Source organism: Furipterus horrens, unplaced genomic scaffold, assembly GCF_987537825.1.
Source record: "Furipterus horrens unplaced genomic scaffold, mFurHor1.1.pri manual_scaffold_3, whole genome shotgun sequence".
Lineage (NCBI taxonomy): Eukaryota > Metazoa > Chordata > Mammalia > Chiroptera > Furipteridae > Furipterus > Furipterus horrens.
In genome coordinates this window covers 23,675,559-23,700,783 of record NW_028327173.1, presented here as the reverse complement: position 1 = coordinate 23,700,783, position 25,225 = coordinate 23,675,559, and the positions used below count along the sequence as shown (strand labels likewise).

The 25,225-nt window shown below is 52.7% G+C and overlaps 1 protein-coding gene across 8 annotated transcripts; it reads right to left on the bottom strand.

The window, feature by feature from the left end:
• Nucleotides 1-233: 233 nt before the first annotated feature.
• MAP7D1 (MAP7 domain containing 1) lies at nt 234-24,338 on the bottom strand. Of its 8 annotated transcripts, none has more exons than XM_090269114.1 (18): nt 24,031-24,338; nt 10,862-11,215; nt 10,591-10,659; nt 9,894-10,057; nt 8,643-8,757; nt 7,124-7,234; nt 5,876-5,998; nt 5,607-5,779; nt 5,360-5,505; nt 4,267-4,595; nt 3,761-3,938; nt 3,525-3,663; nt 3,296-3,400; nt 2,751-2,804; nt 2,514-2,559; nt 2,321-2,411; nt 2,020-2,213; nt 234-1,856 (listed from the first exon to the last, which is right to left on the bottom strand). In XM_090269114.1, the coding sequence occupies exons 1-18, from the start codon at nt 24,074-24,076 to the stop codon at nt 1,846-1,848; spliced, it is 2,448 nt and encodes an 815-aa protein (XP_090125240.1). In that variant the 5' UTR covers nt 24,077-24,338; the 3' UTR covers nt 234-1,845. The 8 variants fall into 8 exon arrangements, with proteins under 8 accessions (XP_090125240.1, XP_090125241.1, XP_090125237.1 ...); XM_090269115.1 differs by having other exon boundaries at nt 2,514-2,556; nt 24,031-24,337; XM_090269111.1 differs by having other exon boundaries at nt 5,607-5,998.
• Nucleotides 24,339-25,225: the final 887 nt, after the last annotated feature.

The following is a 25,225-nucleotide window of genomic DNA, read 5'->3' as shown; positions in this document are numbered from 1 at the left end:
TTGTCTAGTGGCAGGACAGCTTTTGAGGTTGATTAATTCAGTGTTCTCGAGCATCTAGGTTCTGCCCCTTCTGCTGCTCTGTCACCCTTGGTGCTGGCTTTGTCCGCAGGTCGGCTAGCATGGTAGATGCAGCAACTCCAGGCATCAGAGCCGGACCTCATATCATACAGGCAGGGTTTTTCCAGCATTACATGTCTTAGTTAACTCTTGCGTGTAAGAAATTATCACAAAACTTAGCGGTTTAAAACAACCTTTATTATCTCAGTTTCCAAGGGTTAGAAACCCAGATGTGGCTTAGCTGGTTGTTTTGGCAGTCTTTCATGAGGTTATTGTCAAACTGTGGACTGGGGCCGAAGTCATCTGAAGGCTTAACTGGGTTTGTTGAATCTACTTCCAAGTTTATCCATGTGGCTGTTGGCCGGGGCCTTCGGTCCCTCGATCTGGTGTCTCCATAAGGCTGTCCATGATGTAGCAACGGCCTCCCTCCAGAGGGAGTGATCCAAGAACAAGAGCAACCAAGACCGAAGTGGCAGTGTCTTTAAAAGACCGAATCTTGGATGTAACACCATCACTTCTGCTGTATTCTGTTGGTCACTCAGCCCAACCCTGGTACAACACAGAAGGAACTATACAGGGTGTGAATACTAGGAGGCAGGATACTGGAAGGTCAATCAAGCCTTGCTACCTCATGGTATATTTTTCAAAAGTGAGGAAGTCTCTCCTAGAAGCCCAGGGGGCTTTTCTTTGTATCTGTTGGTTGGAACTCTGTCACGTGCCCATACCTAAACCAATCACACACGAGGGCTTTTGGACCACCATTTCTGGCTCATTACAATAATGATTCACCCTGGGGCTAGAGTCCTCCTCCACTGAAGCACAGAGTGGGATCGAGGAGGAAGATGGCCACCTGAACAAAATCAGAATTTTGCTTGAAATGAGAAAGCAGGGATGGGAATAAATGTTGAGATGGCAACTCAGTGTCCACAATACTAACCTACTGGGCTATAAACTCCCTGAGAAAAGAGGCTATATCTTTTCCTACTACTGTATCCCCAGCATGTAGTCCTTTGCCTGATACAAAGTAGGTGCAACCATCCTTGTTAAATGAATAAATGAATGAATTCATACTAAACTGGAAGACTGGAAGACCACCAGGAATACTGTCAGGTAGGGGCAGGTGTCCCCTAGGCTCTGGCTCCTTAAGTTCTTCTTAGAACTCAGGAGGCCACCTGCTACCAGCCCCACCGCCAGCCCCAAGGATAGACAGGACTGGCAGAATTATTCTCACTTTATTTCTGGAGAAATTTGATCAGATGCAATAACACTGATTCCAGGCGAGGGCAGGGATATGGGTACCCCTAAAGCAACCAGCATCCTGTGGCCCAAGGTGTCCCCCACCCCCAGACCTGGGCACCCCCCTCAGTTACAGTTAAATAGAGAGAGGAAGATCTCCCCAGAGAGTCTTGGGAGGGTCTGCCTCCTGCACCTGCCCCCTCCAGGCAGGGGAGTCTGAGCACAAGCTATTTACAGTATTCACATCCACTGTACCCCACCAAACCAAGGCAAATAATACAGATGGCCCTTCCCCAAGGGAGGAGGCCAGAGAGGCTGTGAGTGTATGTGTGTGTGTGGGAGGTGTCCGCGCGTGTGAGCACACAAATGCACTGAGGAGCAGGGTCTGGCTCCAGTCAAAGAGACAACAGTCTATAAGGTGCTGATTAAAAATAACAGGGAGGACCCACCCCAGGGGCCCAGGCCACTTCCGGCTTTATTCTGTCTCTTTTCCAGACGTCCTGGTAAATGATTCAGAGGAGCTCTCATAATGCCTGGATCCAAGGCAACCCCTTAAAGGACTTCTGGGGAAAAAGCGGGAGGGAGAACAGGTCAACTATGCCTCCAAGCCCAACCAGTCAGGGTGCAGGGCAGGGGTGCAGAGTATGAGAAGGCCTCTGGCAGGGCTGGAAGACAGGGCAGGGCTGGGGAATTCTGGGAAGGCTGCTGAGAGTCAAGGATGTCTACCTGTGACCTGTGGGGACTGCACCACAGCTTTCTTGAGGAAGGCTTCTGCCTCTGCGAAGGGCAGGAGTGCCTCTGGCGTTCGACCCAGACTCTTGTCACCAGTGGGTCCCTTGGGGGAGAAGCCATTCTCCTGGTGCGCTGGGAGAGGCTGCAGGCCATTCACCAGGGGCCCCGGCGACTCCTTGCTTGGCAGGCTGTGGGTGCAGGGCCAGTGCTCAGCACCGCATGTACCTAGCCCAGCCCAAGCACCCATAGCTCCAGCCTGCCCCTGCTTAGGGTCCCTGAGATTGGGAGCTGATACCTCCACTGAGGCTCCTGGGGGGCCAGCTCCTCTTTCTGCACAGCCTCCTTCTGCAGCCCTGAGGATCGAGACTCCCCAGCTTTGACAGGGTCTATCACAGGGAAGGAAGGGCCATAAGCTGCTGGCTGATAAGAGGCGGAGGTATGATAATAGGGTGGCGAAGGGGACAGAGTGAGGGGAATAGGGCCTTTACCTGGGCTAAAATTGTTGGCATTTGCCTCCTTTTTGTCTGGCTTCTGCTTTGAAGAGGAAGAGCAATCAGACTCAATCAGACTCAAGGTTGATCCAACTGATATGCTGAATTCTTTTTCCCCCCAGCCCAGCCCCTGAGCAGCCTGCCACAGCCTCCTTCCTCCATCCTGAATGCCTTTCCACAGCCTCCTCCTTACTCAACCCCAACTCCCAATGCTGCCCTTTGGGGAATCCTGACCTTGGTTTCAGCAGCTTCTGACTTCCGAGTCCTCTTCATGATTTCCTCCAGACGCTGTTGGGAGAACCCACATTAGTTAGACTCAAGTGCTGCCCTCATTCTACACCTCCCACCAGTTAGTCTCCAGGCCCTTCTGGCTCTTAGCAGTCCTTTACAGGATGAGAACCAGAACTCACCCCAATTCCCTCTTGTCCTACATTTTAAAAATATATATTTTATTTATTTATTTTGAAAGGAGGGGAGGGGAGGGAGAAAGAGAGGGAGAGAAAGAAACATCGATTGGTTGCCTCTCACATGCCCCCAACTGAGGACCTGGCCTACAACCCAGGCGTGTCTCCTGATAGGGAATCGAACTGGCGACCCTTTGGAAGACAGGCAAGTGCTCAATCCATTGAGCCACACCAACCAGGGATTGTCCTACCTTTAATGAGTTCAAGGCAGGGCCCTCTCCCCTAGCCCCATTAGTCCCATTAATGGAAACAGGGACCCAGCCAAGAAGGCGGCCCCGCCCACCAGGGTCTTCGCCCCGCCTACTGTTCCATTACCTTTTTGCGCTCTTGCCGCTCTTGCTCCTCCCGCTGGAAGTGCTTTTCCCGCTCCTGACGCTGCCGTTCGGCCTCTTCCCGGGACCGAGCTTCGGCATCTTCTTTCTGCCAAAGACCCCAGTGAGCTTTGAGCAGCTGGACTCCAGCCTTCCTTCCAGGCCAGCCCCCAGCCCACCAGCAGCAGGCGTCCACGCCCAGCCCAGCACTGCCCACCCGCCCGCGAGGGCACCTGCTTCTGCAGCCGCTCCTGCTCCTCTTGCTCGGCCTGTGCCTTCTCTCGGGCCTCCTGCTCCTCCCGCCTCCGGGCCTCTGCCTCCCTCTCAGCCCGGGCCTCGGCCTCCCGAGCCAGCTGCTCCTCTCGCATTCGCCTGGGGGATACAGGAAACTCACGCTCAGTCCCTCACTTCTTTAGCAGGCCCCATATGGGCCCCCTCTGGCCCCCTCGGTCCCCAGGGGCGCACTCACTTGTCCCTTTCTGCCTGCAGCTTCCGTTCCTGTTCCTCGCGCTCCCGCTGCTCACGGGCCTGGCGCCGCTTCTCAGCCAGGAGCCGAGTAGCCTCTTCTCGGTCTGTAGTGCCGGCCATGGGTTTGCTAGGGGTCGCTGGGGGAGTGGGCACTGGGGGTGAGGTCAGTACAGCAGTATCTGGAGTGGAATCAAGGTCCAGGAGTCAGCATGCGCCAGCTCAGGCACCTCCAGCACCCCTGCTTGTCTCGTGCTTCCAGGACCTCAGGGCAACCCACCCATCCAACATCTGCTATCAACTTAAGTGTGGTAAGATCCTCTTTTCTGGCCTGTGTCCTGGGATTGGACCTGCTGAGGGTAGGGGCCTCCTTCTCCTGTCTGGGAACACCCAGTACCCGCCCCCCCGCCCCGTGGTTTCTGGGCCCACACCTCTGACCACCTCCCCTACATAGGCAAAGCTGTCTTCTCTTGCCCTGCCCACCTTCCCACATCCTCTCTTCATGCCCACCTGCAGGGATATCGGCTGTGGGCTGTTCCTTCTGGGGCTGGGCTGGGGTGGGTGAGGGCACAGGCGAAGGTGCTGGTGAGGATGGGGCTGCAGGCTCCTTCTCTTCACTGGCCTTGCCCTTTCTCTGGGTCTTGTCCTCATGTCCTGCCACACTGGGGTTCTCCTTTGCCTCATCCTTCCTCCGAACCCGCCCCTTGGGTGATGCAGTGGTGCCTCGGGGGGATGGTGGTTTGGGGGGCAGAGCATGGCTGGGCCCTGGGCTGGGGCAGGGAGAGGCAGGCCTGTGCCAGGATGTGGAGGGAGAGGATGGCCGGACCTTAGATTTGGGACTGAGAAAAAAGAGAAATGTTAGGCCTGGAAGGCACAGAGTGTCCTCATGTATATATACACCCAAGGCACATGTCATTCCTCAGGGAACTGTCCCTTCCAGTCTAGGTCAGCACCCCCTATTCTTATATGCTCTCACAGAGCCAATGTATTTCCTTTGAGAGTATGTATCTCAGTTTATAATTACATATTCTTTTGATTAATGTCTGTCTCCCCAATAGCCGGTAAGATTACTAAGAGCAAAAATGATAGCCCTGGCTGGTGTGGCTCAGTGGATTGAACGCTGGCCTATGAACCAAAGAATTGCTGGTTCGATTCCCAGTCAGGGCACATGCCTGGGTTGCAGGCCAGGTCCCCAGTTGAGGGCCTGCAAGAGACTACCACGCATTGATGTTTCTCTCTCCCTCTCTTTCTCCCTCCTTTTCCCTTTCTCTAAAAATGAATAAAATCTTTAAAAATAAAATAAAATGTTTTAATGTTAAAAAACAAAAAAAGAGCAAAAATGAGGCCTGGTTTGGCTCACCAAAGTTTCCTCAACACCTAGAACAGAACTTGGGAGGTCTGTTCACTCATTCAGCAGGTATTTGTTGAGTGCTTACCAGATGTTAGGCACTGTTCTAGGTGCTAGGGTACTTCCGTGACTGACACATTCAAAAATAAAAAAAATTGCCCTCAAGGAGTTTTAATTCTAGAGGTGGGTGCCCAACAAATATTTGTGGATGAATGAATAAGTGAATAGCCTGGTGACATGCAGGCTGCGCCCGACCTGAGTTCAGAGGCTGCGCCAGTGGAGAGGCGTGGGCGTGGGGAGGCAGGCAGTGACTGACGCTTTTTAAGGCTGCGCTCCCGGGCCAGAGCACTCTTCTCCTTCTCATTTTCCCGCTCCTTGTCCTTCTTCTCCTTTTTCTGCACCTGATGAGGAAGAGGTTGGAGAGCAGGGAGGCAGGGAGCAAAGATCAGCGGTGCCCACACTCCCAAGCTGGGCTCCGTGTTCCCAGCTGCGGGCCACTTACCAGCGAGGCCTGGGGCCTGCGGTGGACGGGGGCTGGGCTGCCCACTGAGCTGGGCTTGCGGCGCTCCCCACGCTCCCCGGAGGAGGGGGTGCAGCGGTGCATGCTGCTGCGGGGGGCGCTGCATGGCGGCATCAGTGGGCTGGCAGAGGCCGAGCGCGGGCACACCGGCACGGCTGCAGAGGGATGAGTGTGGTCGGGATGTGGCCCACATGCGCGGCTGGCCCCTGCCCGGCCCCTGGTGGGGGCTCTCCCAGGGCCGCTGCCCCTACCCTGGTCCCGGCCATTGCGGGGCAGTGTGACTGCACTGCGACTCCGTGCCAGGAAGGAGAGGGTGGGCGTCATGAGACGGTCCACGATGCTGCTCTCCCATGCGCTCAGCTGCAGGCTTCGATCTATGGGAAGAATGCCAGGAGGAGCTGGTCACCGCAGGGGACAGGCAAAAGCAAAGGAGGGTGGCCAGGTACCATCCCATGTCATGCCCAAGGAGTTGTCCCCAGGAGGACTCTATCCGATCACCCCTGGCCACACTTCTCTGCCCTGGGGTCTGAACCCCCCACTGTAGACAAGAGGCGGCAAGACACTTTCCAGGGCAAAATGTGCATAGCTTGAGGGTCCCCGCCTACCCAGGTGAAAGAATTCTGAACGATGAGCTGGCCAGGGTTGCTGTCGCACTGTAGGGCCTTTCCCCCCTGCTATCAGAGGGCTGAGGAGGCATGACCCCATGGATTTGGGACAGTAAGGGTCCTTGTGCTCCTCTGACTCAGGCAAGTCCCAACTTTTAGGTGTCCCATGCCAGGGAGAGTCTGCTAGAGAGCCTGGCTGCCCTGGGCCACCATGCTCTGTCCCCTCAGCTGCTGGGTTATTTTTAAGCCTTAGTCAGGTGGGTTTGGAACAACAGCTGATTTGGTTGCTAGGCAACAGAGCAACCAAATAAAAGCTGGAGAAACTTATAAATAACTCTTACCATGGCCCTTCACATGTGAGCACCAGGGCAGTGGGAAGCAGAGGCTATGCCAACCTAGTTGGCTACAACTCTGGAGCCAACCGAGGCCATGGCTGGGCTCTGAAGGCAGAGGGCAGGGTTGCATGGGCCTTCCAGAGTGGAGCCAGAAAAAAGGGTCCCTCCACACACACACAGCACCCAGGCCAGTCTGGTACTCAGGGATAAGGCCACCTGTCTAGGGCTGGCCCAGGCCAGCTGGCTGTGGTTGGAGATGTGGCTGCCTGCCCATTATCACTCCCACCCCCACCTGCTCTTGCATCCCCTGCCAGGCTGTCTGCCTGCTCTCTGCCCTTTGTCTCTGTTCTCCTCCCTGCAGGGCACATCTCTGTCCTCCGGATCCAGACCCAAATGCCGGCTCCCCCGAGGGGCACAGAGCCCCAGGTGGGGTAGAGTGGGGATGGAGACCTGGAGTATGTGAGGGCTCCTGGGACCTGGGGCTCTTGCTGAGCTCTGGAGGAGGCTCACTGGGGGCTACAAGGGACTCTGGAGAGAGCAGGGCTGGGCCTTCTCTTACTTCTACTGGGGGAGTTCCAGAGCGTGGCAGAGGACTTTGAGAGCCGCTTGTTGATTATAGAGTCCACATGTTTGGGCAGGTTTACTGCCGACACAGAGCACCTGCTCCCACCTAGAGGGGAAAAGACACGGCATTAGGGCCGGGCCACACAGGAGCCAGGGCACATTGAGGCCTTCCATGCAGGATGCTCCGCGGGCAGGTGGGAGAGGGAGGAGTGGGCAGGCTAGGAAGGGAGAAGGAGGCAAACTTGGCTCTGGAAGGAGGGTAGGGGGTAGGCGATCAGGGACAACCTGGATTGGGGGAGCCGACGGAGAAGGAACAGAGGAAGGAGATGGAGTAAAACTAGAGAAACTACAGCCTTCCTGGCCAGGAAGCCATTCCCTAGGGCTGGGCACTGCAAGCCCTCCCCCACAATGACCCAGTGTTGCAATTGCTGACACTGCCCGGCCAAGGCGCTATGGCTACAAAACCCACATAATGGAACAAATGCAGAGACATTCCTCAACAGAAGAACCCAGTCACAGTCATTCGCACAAATCCACATATTCATACGGACAAAGACAGGCATGCAGGCACAGGCATATAGAGTGACAGGCACTTCTGCATGCACATGTATGTGCAGACATGCACAGATACAGAAACACAAACACTAACGGATACATGTGTCAGGCACGAACACATCGAAGCAACTCAATCATGGTATTTGTAACAGCTGACGTTTGTTGGATGCTTACCACGTACCAGGCACTGTGCTGGACACCACACACATGTTACCTCACTTGATCCTCCCAAACATCTACCTACAACCTCGGAGGCAAGTAGTATTGTTATCCCCATTTTATAGATGAAGAGAGCGAGACAACGAGAAGCTAGAGGTCACACCACAAGTGCCAGAGCTGGGATCCTAACCCAATCCTGTCTGACTCGGGAGCCCTCACTGAGGGCCACAAGGCCACAAACACGCCACGGCAAACACATATTAAGACACAATGCCCAGATCCATGAGCACATACACCAAAAGATACACAGCTAGAAATACTGAACCTTGCTATTACATAAAGATATCCAAACACAGTGGTACATACATGCCAGCAAAGAATGAGACCAAAATCCACGATGGCCCTACATGAAGAGAACTCAAAGACAAAAATCTACCTTCTAAGACAGGTACATAAGGAGGTGTGTGTGACAGTTTTCTTTAAATATCCCGTGTCTACAGGGCATTGAAGTCCTCTTTTAAGTATCATCTAATAATAATTGTCAGGAGCAAAGAAGGCTAAATGCAAAATGACAGGTTTGACAAGCAAACCAAAGAGAGAATCCATCTCTGACTTGATAGGGGAAGTCCTTGGGAAGGGACAATTTGGTTTATAGACCATTCCAGAAGACATACAAGTCACACGAAGCAAGGCATACCTACTGCAGGGACCTGCCAGTGCTTGCACTGAAGCTGATCCCTTCCCCCGCTCCTCAGGTCCCGGCCCCACCCACCCACCCAAGCTCCCCACAGCCCACTCACTGGTCTTACGTCCTGGGGAGCTGTGGTGCAGGGCCCCTGCCCAGGACCAGCGCTGCTGCCGGATTTCAGCCCACGTCTTCTTCACTGACCGCTGGATGGCTGCTTCATAGCGTTCCTGGTTGGGAGGGCAAGCAGAGAGAGGTCTGGGCTCAGAATCATTCATCACACTTGGACAAGGACCCTTCTATCTCTTGTGACAATGCCCTCCCCCAGATGTTTTCTCTGATTCACTGCAGGTAACCAAGGTTACTGAATCTGTGCTATGATTAAGGACCATTTGCAACAAATCCTTTTCAACTTGTTCTTAGGGAGCTTTTCACTGTTCTTGAGTCATTTCCTGAGTGTATGAGCTGTTTCTCTGAGCACAACGTGGGACTCCCCCTGCCTGGGGATCCCAGGTGGGACAATGTCCTCTTGGCACCAAGAGTCCTGACCCCATGCAGCCCTCTGTTTTCCTCTCAGCCTGAGGCTACTGGGTAGAGCCAGGCCACCTTTTCCTTTCATTTCCTCACTGGTGCTCAAGCCAGGTCTCTCCTCACATCATGGAGCTCAACACACTCACACATTTCTGAACACACACACACATACACACACACGGCCCTGGCTGGGTAGCTTAGTTGGTTGGAGCATTATCCTGGTGCTCCAGCATTGCAGATTTGGACCCCAGTTAGGGCACATGCAAGAATCAACCAATGGTCCTGGCTAGTGTGGCTCAGTGGATTGAGTGCCGGCCTGTGAACCAAAAGGTCACCAGGTTTGATTCCCAGTTAGGGCACATGCCTGGGGTGCAGGCCAGGTCCCCCGCTGGGGGTGTGTGAGAAGCAACTGATGGATGTATCTCTCGCACATCAATGTTTTTCTCCCTCTCTGTCTCCCTCTCTTCTACTCTCTCTAAAAATAAATAAATAAAACCTTAAAAAAAAAATCAACCAATGAATGGGTGAAGCAACATGTCAATGTTTCTTTCTCAAATCAATAAAGATTAACAACAAAAAACCAATACACACATCGGGCGCACACACGCACACACAAATACTTGTACTGACAGCACATGTCTGCAGTTGCACAGATGCCCACATATTGTACCCACAGACACCCAACTACAGATGAGAACTAACATGACCATGTGGACAGAGACGATGCAGAGGCATGAACACAGATGTGTGTACATATTGAGCCAGTGTACGGATGTGCGGGCACACAGGTATGCAGATCCATGCACACACAAGTCAGACGTCAGCGCAAACGCACCTTGTTTTTCTCGAGCTTCTGTCGCTGCCGCTCCTCCAGAGCCGCTCGGCGCTGCTCGGCTTTGAGCCGCTGCTCCTCCAGCCGCCGCCGGCGCTCCTGGAGCTGCTTCTCCCGCAGTGCTTTGGCCTTCTCCTCCTTCTCCAGCCACACTGCCTTCTTGGCCGCTGTAGGAAAGCAGCCGCAAAGGGAGTGAGGGAGTCTGCATAGGGTGGGCCTTTCCTGTTATCCCAGCCCCGAGTGGGTCTTTCTCCTGTCTGCTTGGTGGGGAGATGCCTCCACTCCCAGACTCCCCCTCAAATCGAAGGGCTTCCTGACCACGGGCTCAGGCCTCAGAATGAGAGGCCTGTTTCTCTCCGACTGGCCTCATGGTCACTGGGCACTGGAGAACAGATGAGTTCTGCGCCAGATCCCTGTCTGGCCTGTTGGACAGATTTTCATGGACTGTGATTGAAAGCACGAGCCTCTGGGTCTGTATCTTAGGTGCTCAGTGGCTGTGTGACACAGGCAAATGACTTAATCTCCCTGAGCCTCCATCTCCTTGTCCTCAAAATGGGTTGAGAGCATTAAGTGGGATAACACGTGTACTGCTCTTAGCACAGTGCACATGATTAAGTGTTCCAGAAATGTTAATGATGCGATAGGACATTGAAGGTGATAATGATGGGGAGGAAGATGATGATGTTTCCCAAGTACTCACCCAGGTACTTGGCCCGCTCTTCTCGCCGCTCCTTTGCCAACTTGTGTCTCTCTCCTGCCTTCTTCACATCTTAGTAGAGGGAACAAGGATAGATTTATGTCAAGTGGCTCCTCCAATGGAGGAGAGGGAGCCTTAGGGCCGTTCCCCTAGGCCTCACCCCATCCCTTTTCCCATTTCCTCCAGGGCAGAGGAGATTCCCCCTGGTGGTATCTCCCAGAGCTGGGACTGGGAGCTAAGGAGTCTGGGCCAGGACTAAGGACATCACACACACCTTGCTTGGCAGAAGGGCTGTCGGAGGCTGGCACTGCCGTTGGGGATGGCTGGCTGCTCCTTCGAGGAGGCTTGGAATCCCGTGGGCCTGTGGCCGGTGAGGTGGGCCCCCTGATCTTCGCTTCTGAGAAAGGGGACTCTTCCTGCTGGGGGGCTGGTCTAAGCCCGACTGGCCCTAGGGAGCTCTCTGGTCCCAGTGGGAGCTGCTTAGAGTTAGTGGCATTCTTCACGGCTGGAGGGGTATCCGGGGGAGTGTCGGGGATGAGGGCTGACATCGATGGCGGTGGTGGTGGAGGTGGAGAGGGGTCACCTTCTGGAGAAGGTCTTGGCTCTGGGGGGGTCCTGGCTGCCACAGCTGGAACACCAACACAAGAGTGGAAAGTCAGGCGGTAAGTATGCACCATCAGTTTAACTTGAAGCTCGCCCTCGCCCAACTGTCTTATTCATTCATTCACCCAACATGTTCATTGGGTTCCTTCTATGTACCAGGCCCTGTTCCAGATACTAATGATATAATGGTGAGAAAATAGCCATGGTCCCACCCTCTAGCAGGGCAGACAAAGAGCGAGGCAGTTATAGTAGAGAATAAGTACTATGTCGGGGGTAACACCACAGAGATGGTTAACCTACGTTTGGGGGCTTCCTGAAGATGTAACAACTAAGCTGAGCTCTAAAGAGGAGCTACAGTTGGCAAAACCAGGAGGAGAGGGTTCTGGCAAAGAGAAGAGCATTTGCAAAGGGGCAGATGGGGGCAGGGAGTGTTGGAGAAACTGAGAAAAAGTTTGTAGTACTTATTGATGCACCAAATGGTAACGTCTGCTTTCCGTGTCTGCCTCCCTGACTTTTCTGCTTTACCTCAGTGGCCCAGTGAATTCCGAGTCTGCTACTGAGAGGGTGCCGGTGCTGGGCACATGGGACTGGCAAAGAGGAAGGACAGAGCACGGGCACAAGTAGGATCCCCAATCAGCTGGGCAACAAGCTATGGCCCCTTTATAACCTTTTTTTCTTTCCCAATCACCCTCAGATTTCTTTCTTTAAGACATTAGTATTTCAGGGGCCCTATAAAAGGTACCAAAGAACCAAGTCAGAAAGCCACGCGATTTGGTATATACCTGCGTAAGTACACAGGTGAGCACATGGGTACTACAGGGCAACTGAAAGCCTCGGCCTCAGTCAGTGAGGGCCCAGTTCTTATGTCATTACTGCAAGGCAGGAAAGGAGGGCTTGCTTCCTGGCAGGCAACCTTGGGCAAGCTAGTCAACTTCGCTAAGCCTCAGTTTTCATACCTGTAAAATGGGACAACGATCCCAAGATAGCAGGGATGTCAGTCAAGTGTCTGGCACAATTTGTGTGCTAGGAAATAGTGCTTCCCTCCCTTTCCCTGTGGTTCCTACAAAGCTCCCAAAGAGAAGCCTCCACATGTTGAGCCCTAGTGCCATCTGAGGCTAATTCGGGCACTGAAGGGACCAGTGGGGACATAGCCACTGATCTGGGTTTACAGAGCAGTGCCAGGGTCCATGGGAAGGTGAATCTAGGGAAGCATTTTTTGCTCTTATTAGGTGCCTTCACTATACTAAATCCTCTGCTGTGGGAACTCTAGCCCTCTCAGGAGGTGGCAAACTCCTTATCCCTATGGGTGACAATGTGTGTGCAGGGACTCCCAAGGAGCCACCTTTGGGACTGGGCACCTTTTTCAGGGAGACATATGTTTGACGGTTGAGCATGGGCTCTAAAGGCAGACTATTTGAATGTGAATTCTGGCTTCCCCACTAACTGTGTGACCTTGGGCTAGTTACAGACCCTCTCTGTGCCACAGTCCCTCTTCTATAAAATGCAGATAGTACCTATCTCATAGGACCGTGAGAAGTTTTAGTCTAGCAGTAATCATTAACAGCTACATATTTCTCCAGAGCTTTCTATATTGAAAATATTTTACACATATTAGTTTAATCCTCACTGACAATACAAGGAAGGAGGCATTATAAATATCTCCTTCGTACAGATGAGGAGAAGTAAAGCAAAGAGATGCTGAGTAAAGTGATTTGAGGTCACTCAGTTGGTAAGTGACAGAGGCTGGACTTGAACCCAGCATTTGTCACCAGAATCCGTGCTCTTGCCCATTACATTGTTCTGCCTCTGTTTAAGGCAGTATGAGGTAATACACATTATGCAATGAGATTATGTAAGGCTCACACTATTTTCCCCTCATTCCTTCCCTTCCAGCTTCCAGGCTCCAAGCAAGAGCCCCAGCTGAGGCCCTGCCTCCCCAGTGGCCCCGAGACTCCATGCCAGTCCACCCAGTCCTCCCCCTACCAGTGCCAGAAAGCTGTCTTGTCATTGCTGGTCTATTTCCTGGCCACCTGCAAACTCCTTTCCAATTCCAATCAGCAATAAAACTACAGCAGGTCCTTGAAGAACATAGTTTCATACAAATTATTTCATTATATCACTGATGCCGTAGGAACTTAACTATTGTTTATATCAATTAGCCTGTGGTAAAGTTGGTCTCACTATATGTTGTTTCACTTAAAGTCACAGAACCTATTGACAACAGTACAGTATTCCCTCTCTTATTGCGAGTATTACATTCTAGACTCCCCGCGATAGGTGAAAATCCGTGAAGTAGGAACCTTACATTTATTTTAGTATTTATATATATATTAAGGCTTTTTTTTTTAAGGCTTTATAAACCCTTCCCACACACTTATAAACCATTCCCACTCCCTTATTAACCTTTTCCACACTTTTATTAAACACTACTTATGTTCTTAAACATATTCTAAACTCTTAAACCTATGTAACTTTAACAACATATGTATACAGTACCACAAAATCCCACGAATAGCAAAATATCGGTGATAAATAATTAAATATACTATTTTTTAAAATTCTGCAATACAGTGAGGCCATGATAAGTGAACCGCAATACAGAGAGGGACTACTGTAATTGAATAGCTGACTTACTGTAGCAGCCACTATTGAGTGAGTGCTAACTATGTACCAGGAGTTGAGCTAGCCCTTAAAAAAAAATTTTTTTTTTAATGTATGGATTTTAGAGTAAAAGAGAGATAGAGAGACATCAGTTTGTTGTTCCACTTATTTATGCAGTCATTGGTTGCTTCTTGTACGTGCCCTGACTGGAGAGTGAACCCTCAGCCTTGGTGTATCAGGATGATGCTCTAACCAACTGAGCTACCTGGTCAGGGCCTGAGCTAGAACCTTTGTATCTCCATTCTACATCTTCATATGAACTCCGAGATGCAGAAATTCTGATCCCCATTACACAGATGAGACAATCAAAGCTTACCCCACTGAGTAGATTTTCCAGGGTCATAGAACTAGTACAGAGCAGCGTTTGAACCCAGGACTATTAGGGACTAAAAGGCCTAAGCGTATAAGTACTAAGCTTGAAGGCTGAGGCTGAGGTTCATATGTTGCCATTCTCCTAGCACCTGTGCGTGCTGCAGGTGTTGCAAGGAAAACTGGTAGGCGGATGTTTGTCTAGACCTAGGCAAATCACACCCACCAAATAAGACAGTGAATCTCCAACCAGGTCCCGATGAGCAGTGTAAAGGGAACCTGGGAGGAGGGAGGAGGGAGGAGGGAGGTTGTGAAGGACCTGTACCTGGGCGTCAGAAGCAGCAGAGTGGAAAGGTCTTATAGCCTGCGGAGTCCAACAGGCCTGAGTGGGGAATCCTAGCTCTGCTGTGGGGAAGCCCTGAACCTGTCCGAACCTCAGTTTCCTCACCAAGTTGTTGGTACCGACGGTGAGTAGGTACCTCATATCTGGCACCTGCCCAAGATAATCTGCCCACTTCTTTCCATCTCTGCCATAGGAACCCACGTAGGCCAGGCCCCCGCTCCATAAACACTGCTCCATGACACTGCTCTTCTCAAGGTCCCCAATGACCTCCACTTCTCAGTCCTTGTCCTGCTAACTTATCAGCCACATTAGACACAGTTGATCCCCTGGTGCTCCTTGAGCACTTTCTGACTTGGCTTTGAAGACAACACACTCGCCTGGTTTTCCTTCTACCTTGCTGGCTGTGACTCTTCAGATTTTCTTGCCGATTCCTCCTTAATTTGCTAACCTCTCAGCGCCCAAGTGCCCCAGGGCTCCTTGAAGGGCCTCCTCTCTTTTCTGCCTACACACACTTCCTTGGTGATCTCATCCAGACTCATGGCTTTAAATACCTCACTCTGCTGATGACAACCAAATGTTTCTCCAGCCCAGACCTCTCCCTTGAGCTCCAGTTTCGCTCATGCAACACCCTACCTGACACCCCTGGATGTCTTACAGACACCCCAAATCTAAGACATCCAGAAATGAGTTCCTGATTTACTCCGCCCCTGAAATGCTACTCTTCCCCCAGTGTTCCCCATCTCAGTCAATGGCAACCCTGCCCTTCCAGTTTCTCAGGCCAAAACACTTGGAGTCATTTTAAAATCTTTAACTTATCTCATACCCCACATCTAATCTCTCAATAAATCTTTTTGGCTCAATGTGCCAAATATATTCTGAATCCAATCATTTTACTATCTTCATTTCTAACATCTTAGTTCAGACACTATTATCCCCTTATAAAAGATGCCCCCCTCCCACTGCCATTTTTTGTTCCCTTTTGGTCTTAACACAGCAGCAAGTGAGTCTGTTTAAAAATAAGTCAGATCAAATCACACTCTGACAAAATCCTCCAGAGATGCCCCATCTCCCGAGGAGGAAAAAATCAAAGGCAGCGACAATGGCTTCTAAGGCCCTTCAGGACCCTTGCTCTCTAGCCTGTTACCTCTTAGGCCTCATCTCTTCCTCCTCTTTGCCCACTGCTCAATCTCTTCCAGCCACTGTTCCCTAAATGTGCCAGGCATGCTTCGGCACCAGGGCTTTGCAATTGCTGTTTCCTCTGCCAAGAACTCTTTGCCCCCGGTTTATGCACATCTTACTTCCTCAACTCCTTCAGGTCTTTATAGAATGTCCCTTCTCAATGTTGCCTTCTTGGACCCCCCCACTTAAAATTACACACTGTGGTTGACGTCTCCCTCCCCTGTCCAACTGTATTTTCTTCTTCCCAACTCTATTATTCTCCACCAGCATTAATACCGTTTTAATACTCTCTCCCATTGGCAGAAGATAATCTCCATGAGGGAACAAATTTTTGGCTATGTTGTTAGCCATTCTATCTCTAAGGCCAACAGACACTGGCACACAGGTGCTCCACAACTATCTGTTGAATGAATAAATCAATGAACTCCACCCTGGCAGATATCATCAGCATCTCTCTTACCTGGATGACTGCAAAGTCCTCCCACTGCCCTCCCCACACGCATTCTCACTCTGCTCCCCATGGAGCAGCCAGAGGAATTGTTTCCAAATGCAAATCTGATCATGGTACACTTGAAACCTCTCAGTAGCTTCCCATTGCTCTGAAGATAAAAGATAAAATTCTTGGGCCCTGGCTGGTGTGGCTCAGTGGACTGAGTGCAGGCCTGAGAACCAAAGGGTCACTGGTTCCATTCTTAGCCAGGGCACATGCCTGGGTTGTGGGCCAGGTCCCCCAGTTGGGGGCGTGTTAGAGGCAACCAATCGATGTTTCTCTCACACATTGATGTTTCTCTCCCTCTCTTTCTCCCTTTCCCTCTCTCAAAAATAAATAAACAAAATCTTAAAAAAAAAAAAAAGATAAACTTCTTGAATCCAAGATGCAAATCTGGCATAGCTTGAAGTCCTGACCTCCAACCCACACCCCAACCCTCTGAATCTCCTCTCCACGTTACCCACTTGCTCTCTGCATTGCAGCCACACTGACCTTTTAATTCGGATAACCACCCATGCTCCCCCTAGCCACGGGAGAGCATGCTCTTTCTCTTCTTTTCCTTTCCTTATTTACCCTTCATATCCTACCTAGCTCAGTTATTTCCTCAGGGAAGCTTTTTCCTGGTTTCTCTGATCAAGATAAAGTCTCTTTTATATACAGTCATGGCTTCATGTCCTCTTGTTAGGAGCACTGTGACTGGTTCTTTTGTAATTGTCAGCCTCCCGCAAGGTTGTGAGGAAGCCCTACAAGGGCAGGGCATGTCTGCTTTGCTCGCTGCTGCATCACCAGCAGACACTGCACTGCCAAGTACATGCAGACAGTCAAGAAATGCTGTTAAATAAGAATAAAATGCTGTATTGGAAGCCACCCTCTCCTAGAGAAGATGCATAGAGAAGGAGATTTTTTACTCTTAATAAAGAGTAAGTCCATGTGGCAATACATTGCAAAGAAATAAACTCCTGAAAGGAAGCAAAACAACAAGTAACTCCATCTTAGTTGAGTTTGGGCAGCTTCCTAGACTAAGGCACTCAGGTAGAAGTTAATAAAAATAATAACGAGTGTTTACTCCAGCAGCTGAACAAAAAAGACCTCGAGAGGCAAACAGGACTTTTGGAACTCATTTTTGGACCCAGTGGACCATTGACCTGGAATACAGATCTTTTCCTCAGATGTCTGCCAACCCTAATGAAATGTCACTGGAACAGTGTTATCCGGAATAAATTATATTAAGCCAAATTAATTCCTTGGTTAATTATCTATATAGTATGATTAAAGCAATTTCTGACTATTCCCATTTTCAATCCTGAAATGTGATTCTTCCTTTTATTTTATTTTTGGTTAGTGTCTAAATGTGAGCTTTTAGTCCTGGCTAGTGTAGCTCAGTGGACTGAGTGCTGGCCTGCACACCGAAAGGTCACTGGTTTGATTCCCAGTCAGAGCACATGCCTGGGTTACAGGCCAGGTCCCAAGTTGGGGGCATGCAAGAGGCAACTGACTGACACGATGTTTCTCTCCCTCTTTCTCCCTCCCATCCCCTCACTCTAAAAATAAATAAGCAAAAATCTTTAAAATAAAATAAAATAAATGTGAGTTTTTAGCTACTGTTAAGTTTTATTTTGCTACATTGATACCTACCAAAAGTATTTGTTGAGAAGTGGATAAGAGACAGATAGTTAGTATTTATATCTTGGCACAAAGAGCATTAGCAGGGCAAAGGTATAGGAGCTGGTCATAGGGTCAATAAGTCTGGTCTTTTCAAGAGTCCCAAGAAGAACTGTATCTGGGGTCTGCAGAAAGATTCAGGCCACGTCTCTCAGAGGCTGTCACATTACTCGCCTTCTCCACCGTCTGGGAGTTGGCAGTCCTGTCCTCTTGACCTTCTCTCCTCCCACCTCAACAACTGCTGCCAGGCCAAATATTCTCCAACACTGATAACTCAGTCTGGCTTTTCTGTTTGCTTCTCTTCCAGCATGACAGCTTGTGGAGAGAAGAGACGAGGTCTTAATCCTTCTTGCAGCCCAGTGCCTTATATAGCACCTGCCCAGCACAGAGTAGGAGTTCTATGTCTGTTTAATGAACACCTGGATGGATGAGTGGATGGACGGACAGACTGTAGAAAGCTACTTAACCAGCATATAGTCAAAAGAGTCTAACCCTTCTATCCTAGATGTCCTGATCACATCAGAGCCCTATCTGTGTATGCTCTGCCAGCTCCTAAGCCCAGGAAGGGAAACAAACTAATTTATTGAAGCCCTACTATATACTTTCCCTCATCTCATTTAATTCCTATGACAATCTTAAAGGGAAAGTATATGCATGGTCCCCGATTTACAGGTAAGAAAACTTAGATTAAGTGAATTGCTCACGTCAGTGTCAGAGTAGGACATGAACCCAAAGCTATCTCATGACAATACCCTTATGTCACACTGTTTCTGATAGGCATTACCCCACCCAAAAGCTCCAGACTATTCCTTGAAGAAGGAAATAATTCGGTGGTTTCCGGGGAGGTTACCCCTAGGGAGATTACGCCTATGCCCATGAAGGGTGCTGCAGGTGGGGCCGGCAGGCACTGAGCTCAGACTGCAGGAATGCAGGGAAGGCAGACTCCTGCCCAGGCTGGCCACTAGGAGGCAGGAAGTGAGGCAAGGGGGCAGACGTGGAGAAGAGCGGCCCTGCTGCAGGGGGCAGAGCGAGGGAGTGCCAGGGAGAGCCGGTGGGGAGGGGATGCACAGAGAGCCCTGTTGAGCGCGGAGCATGGGGAGGCAGAGAGAAGACTTGGGACAGAGATCAGCACCTCTAGCCAGAGCCCTCCTTGCTCTCGCAGAAGCTCCTTAGGTGGTACCTCTGGGCCAGACAAATGATGGCAGTGACGCCGACAAAGGGACAAAGATACACAGAGTGGCAGAGAGTGAGTACACACCACGGAGAGAAACACCCAATGTGGACACAGCCCACACAAGGGCAAGAGACAAGACACATCCCCCTGCCCCTGCCCCTCACGCATACACACAGAGCCAGGGATCCCCTGTGTGAGCCTGAGACACACACAGAGCACTCAGAGACACAATGTCCTTGGTATATTTACACAGCCTCATCCAGGTCACTTCTGCCTTGCCCCTCTGGGCCCAGGAAAAGTCCAGCTAACAGTAGCAATGGCTAATGCTGTGTCACTTACAGCTGAACATTTTAAACACATCCGTCCATTTCACCTTCACCACACTCCTATGAGGTAGATTATATCACCCCATTTTACAAATATATTCAGAGATTAAGATGCTTGCTCAAGCCACAGCGCTGGGCAGTAACAAAGCTGGAGTCTGGGAACGAATCGGTTTGACAGTTTGTACCTTCAGCCTACTACCCAAAGGGGCAACCTCCTGGGTTTCCTCTCCTTTTGGAGAGACCTGCTGGGAGGATGGGGGTAGGCAGGAAGGACAAACCCTGGGGGATGGATGCCTGATTGTGGGGCTGGGACAGAGGGGCCCTGAGGGGGCAGCATTACTTCCGACGGAGCCAGCTCTGAGGGAGTGAAGTGGCAGGCCTGCAGCCTGCTCCAGCGAGCCATCCTCAGAGCCCAGGCCACAGGCCACGGGCCTCTGGGGCGTCTGATAAAGCCGGAAACCCAACTGAGCCTGCAGATCTGAAGGAGCTCTCTGGGCGGGCTGGCGGCCATTGTTCCCAGCCTCCAATCAGGAGCACCCACTTCCTGTTATTTTAGGCGGCAGGAAATGACCCCATCCCGCAGCCCGGGCGCCAGCATGGCCCTCCCTCAGCCCCGGCAGGGCTGCCCACACTGAGGCCGAGATGCGGAGGACAGAGGCCCAGCCTGAGGATGACCCACTGGCTGGACTGCCTGGGCCCAAGGCTTCCTTCTGGTCGGACTCTTTAAGACTCCAAACTGGCAGGATTGGGGAGTTGGGGGGGGCATAGGCTCTACCTCTGCTTACCCAGGAAAAATGACCAAGATGCCCCCATAAGACCAGTCATGCAAGGGAAGTTGGTCAGACTCTCACCAGATGGCTTGGCATGATAATTCAGCAGAGGTTTAGTGCACAGGCTTTAGAGTGACACAGACCTGGGTTCGAATCCTGCTCCTGCTCTAGCCGTGTGACTTCAGGCAAGTGATTTTGTTTCTCTGAGCCTCATCTGTAATATGGTGATAATACTAGGCTCTACTTATGTTTTGAGGATCAAATGAGACAATGCACGTGACATGCTGAGCACCACGCCTGGCACAGAGAGGGACCTTAATAAGTAGGAGTGGGAAATAAGTTGGTTCACCAAGGAGTCTATTCCTGGCCCACATCTGCTCTTACAAGTGGTGAGGAGTGCTGATGGGGGCAGTGATACCCTATTCTCTAACCTCTGCCATGCTGTCTGCTCCCCTCAGGACAGAGCTGCAGCTGAGAGGTGATGGAGAAGCCACTGAAGGCTGTGCCCCAGGGTGCCAGGCAGAGCTGCCACTGTCAACAAAGCTGCATTATCTGGACCTGGCTCTTTGGCTCCCTCACTGGCCCCAAGGCCCAGCGGGGACCCAAGGACATGACTCCCAGCTGCTTGCAGCCTAACTTTCAGCCTAGGTCAGACCTGAGACCTGCCCTGACTGCCCTCAAGTGCCACCACTGCTACTCTAGACCCTGCTTCCAGCTCCTTTCCTCATTCCCTCAGTCCTGCCTCACCAACAACTGATGGCCATCCTGAGGGAAAGCAGGGGGTGAACTGGCTTAGTGCCCTTTCCTCCTTGTTTGCATGTGCATGACTGCACATTAAGGGCTCATTAGAGGCCTCATTACTGGGCCTACCAGGCCAAGGAGGGAGGAAGCTGTCAGTGTGGGGTGCTAGCCAGGCTGGCTGCTGTATGCAGAAACATGGACCATTGTGCCAGCCTCACCAACTTCTACTCATCCTTTCAGGTCCACTTCAAAGGCCTCTTCCTCTGGGAAGCCTTCCAAAAGCAGAGCCCTCTGACTACTGTATCACCATTATACTTGGGTTTCCCTGCAGGGAACACATCTGCCTCCACCCAGGGGCCAGCAGCTCCTTGAGGGTAGGGACTGTCTGATTCACTTTTCTGCTGTCAGCACAGCCAGCACTGAGCTGGCCCATGCAAGCATCAGCAAGTGTGCTGGGGGGCTGGCTGCACCCACCTCCTGTGTCCTCGCCTCCTCTCACTGCCCCATGACATCCTGGCTCATGTTTGTCCAGCACTCTCACCTCCCTTGCTCTGTTCCACATTTACCTCCTGACATTCTAACTAACCACAGCCCCTCCTCAGGCCGCCGAAGGAGTTAAAAAGAATAATGACAAAAAACAAATAGCTAGTGTTTATTGAGCACTAACTGTGTGCCAGGGCCAAGGCTAAATATTTTATGTCTTCATGTACTTTAATAACCCTAATGTCTCTATGAAATAATTTCTAGCATTATTCTCATTTTATAGATAGGAGAACTTAAGACTTAGGCCAAGCAACTTACCTGAGGTCGCACAGTAATAAGTTATGAAGTGGAGATTTAAACTCATTGATCCCAGAGTCTACACCCTGAAGCCCTTGCCTCCACTATATGTATTGCATACCTCCCTGCTGGTGCTAGTTCTCAGGAGCATAACCATAATAATGGTAATAACACTGCCCTGAGTGTATCTGTGTGCCAGGGTTTTTTAGGTAGCTCATCTCTAACCCTCACTTTAACTGTCCCCCCCAAGATTGATAACACTGCCTCCATTTTTCAGGGGCATACATTGTATCTGGGGTAGGTAAGTCACTTGCTCCAGTCCAGTTGCCAGTAAATGGCTCACTGGGATTTCCATCCTAGTCTTCTGACCCAAAGGTGGTGCCACACTTGTCCCCTACTCCATGCTGCCTCCTATTAATGCTCAGTGTGCAGAAGGAACTCATAGAGGGCAGAGATCATGCCAGGTGCACTGTCTCAGAGCCATGCCTCAGACCCTCACGGGGCACATGTAGTGGGCAGGACCTTTATTCCTAGGAAGCCCTTGGCTCGGAGGAGGCCCCTGTCACCTTCCATTTCTGTGTAAGGAACAAGCAACATTATGATCCAAGTTCTCATGTTAGTCCCTCCAGACTCCTGCATATAGAATAATCTTCCCAACTAGAGCCCTGTATACAGGTCCCCTGCAGGCTTCCCAGTACAGGCAAGCACCCCACCCATGCCCTCATACTCAATCCGGGCATCCCACTCAAGTGCCCTAATTATAAAATAGCCAGTCACTCAGGCCCTCATCTATAGCCCAGTCACCACCCCCATTCAGGCCCTGAGGTACACAGCAGCGCCGGGATCCTCAGGTGCAGAGGGTCAGTAACCAGACAGAACAGACCCAGGCTGGGCCTCTCGAGGTGTCCCCTCTCAGGCTCAGCAGAGCCAAGATAGACCCAAGCACCCTTGTTTCAGCACAGTCTACCAACCTCCTGAACCACACCAGTCTAATAGCCTCCTCTCTGCATCCTCCGGCTCCCACACCCACAGGGTCCCCTCAAAGCACCACGCTAGCACGGGGAGGAGCCCACCCACAGCCAAGCGGCTCCACCTTGTCCTGGCCTCTCCACACCCACAGACACTGTTTCATCCTGCACCCACGCCCAAGGGGCCAGGGAGGTGACAATGGGGATTAGGCTCTAGGACTCAATGGAGGTGTGGGGATGGGGCCACCTCCCCCCTGAGTCAGTGGGAACAGGACTTGGGTCCTCAGTGATCATGCTCTTCCCTCCCCTTCCAGGAAGAAAAGGAAAGAGAAAGCCCTCCCTCCAACGCCAGGCCCAACCAGAAATCTGTCCCCACCCCCTCATCAGCTGCTCCCAGACCCGAATGGGATTTGCAGAAGTCTTGGGCACTGGTGGTTGGTGGGGTGAGGGGAGAACTTTCATGGTCTGGGGCTTGGAAAGAGAGAGAGAGACAGAGACAGAGACAGACAGAGAGACAGAGGCAGGAATGGGGAATGTATCCAACGTCTCAGGCTGAGGAATGATGTGTCAAGTCCCGGAGTGCCGACGTGAGCCTTCACCTTATTCTTCAGAGGGAGGCTCAGGCCCAGAGAGGCTGGGAAGGAGGGCGAGCGGGATAAGCAGATTTATTTCTCTCCCCTTTCTCCCCAGATCGGACTGGGTGGGCTCCGGAGGAGGCCAGGCTGCAGGGGAGTCGGCCCTCTCCCCAGCTCCCGCCCTCGCCCCAAACAATGCTACCTCCCCCTCCCCCTCGCCTTTATCCGGCGGGTTACTTGGCAGCCGCCGCTAGAGACCTCCCCCTTCCCTCCCTTCCCCCGCCTCTCCGCCCGCCCGCGGCAGCAACAGGCCCTTTGCGCGGCAGCTGGAGGGATGGGGTGGGGGCGAGGTCGGAGCCCGGGCCTGAGCATGGGGTACTCCGGGGCCTAGGCTTCAGTATGCAGGGCTCCAGTCCTGAGAATCTGGCCCCCAAACACACGCGTTCAGACTGGGGTCACACGTGCCGCCCGGGGACAGGAAGGAGGGCCGACGCGCCCTGGTTCAGGAGAAGAGGATCTTCGGGGCCTGGGTGGATGGGAAGGGGAGGGGGGGCAGGGAAGTCGAGGTGGCACTGGGCTGGGGGTGGGGAGGAAGGGTCACCCGCCAGCTCCGGAGCGGGATCCCCACGGATCCCGCCACCCGGTGCGCCCCAGCGCCCGAGTTGGGAAAAGGGGTAGCTGTCAGAAGAGGCATCAGTGGTCCCGAGTCGCCGCCACCTCAGCAGCCTTTATTTTTAAACTTTTAAGTGGTCGGAGGGCGCGGCGGGGAGGGGTCCCCGCCCAGCCGGTCAGCCCTTGTCCTCGGCCTCCCCGAGGCTCCTCGACTTGCCCCCATCTCGGCCCTGCGCGGCTCCGGGCATACCTGAGGGTGCGCCGGCACCCGGCTCTGCATGTGGGCCGCTCTCCATGGCTGCGGCGTCACTGGGGTGTATTGGAGTCTCGGCGGCGGCGGCCAGCGGCCAGGACAGGGGTCCCGCGGCGCATCACGCCCAGCCCGGCCCGGCGAACAACGACTCGGAGGCGGGGACGCTCCGGGGAAGGTAGAGGCTGACTCGCCCAGTGGCCTGCGAGGCTCGGAGGCGCCGGCCGCCCAGGTTCTGATGGGTCCGGCTGCGATTCTGCTCCCTGCGCTACGCCGGCCCAGTCACCCGCTGCGGCCCAACCCTATTGTACCGCCCGGGCTGGGCCTGGCCTCGCCGCTGGCGCGTACCAAGTGCGAGGCGGGGAGAGTCACCCCCGCAGAGCCCGGGGACCGAGCCGCTGCGCGCCTATGCCGCCCGCCTCGCCCCCGTCCTGGGGCGCCGGGCCTCGAGCCTCCTGACGCCTCTCCTGGGGTCGCGGCTGAGAGGCCACTAAGGCTCCGGGAGGACCCCCATCGAGCTGCCTCCCCCTGCGGCCGCGCGTTGGTACGCGCCGCCGCGGGAGAGGACTATGTAGGGAGCGCTTTGGTGACTCACCCGCCGCTAGGACTGGGGGGAGTGGGGTGCAGAGCGGGGCCGGGAGCCCCCAGTCCCACCTTAGAGCCTGGGAGCTCAGGCTCTAGGGCCTTGGCGGTAGTTTCAAGTCTAAACTCTCCCAGACCCACCTCAAATAAAATCCACCTGGGGAACATTGAAAGACCTGAATGAGGGTCACAGGGAGACCCCTAAATGGGCTAGGTTGTCTCTTTCCAGCATCCTATGGTTGTTGTCTTCCCTGCTCTCTGGGGTAATTACAGGCCTGCACCACTGCTTTACCCAGGTCTCTAATCTGCTGGGTCCCTCCCAGCTCCAAACTGGGTGGTCCTGGTCCAGAACACCCCCACCCCCACCCATCAGACGATTCCATCAATTTCCTAGGGAGAATGTTCTCCCCTGTGGCCTGTTGATGGAGGGACTGAGGCCTTCTGATTCTCCTTCTCCAAGGGACCCCACTTCCCAGCCCTCCGGAGTGGATCCCCCAAGTCCCCTGTTAGTGCCAGCCGAGGTGGGGCCTCCAGCCAAGTCAGGCAAAGCCTGGGCAGAGAGAGGGGAGCCTGCTGGGAAGGTGGATCGATGATGGTGGTGCTGCAGCAATCA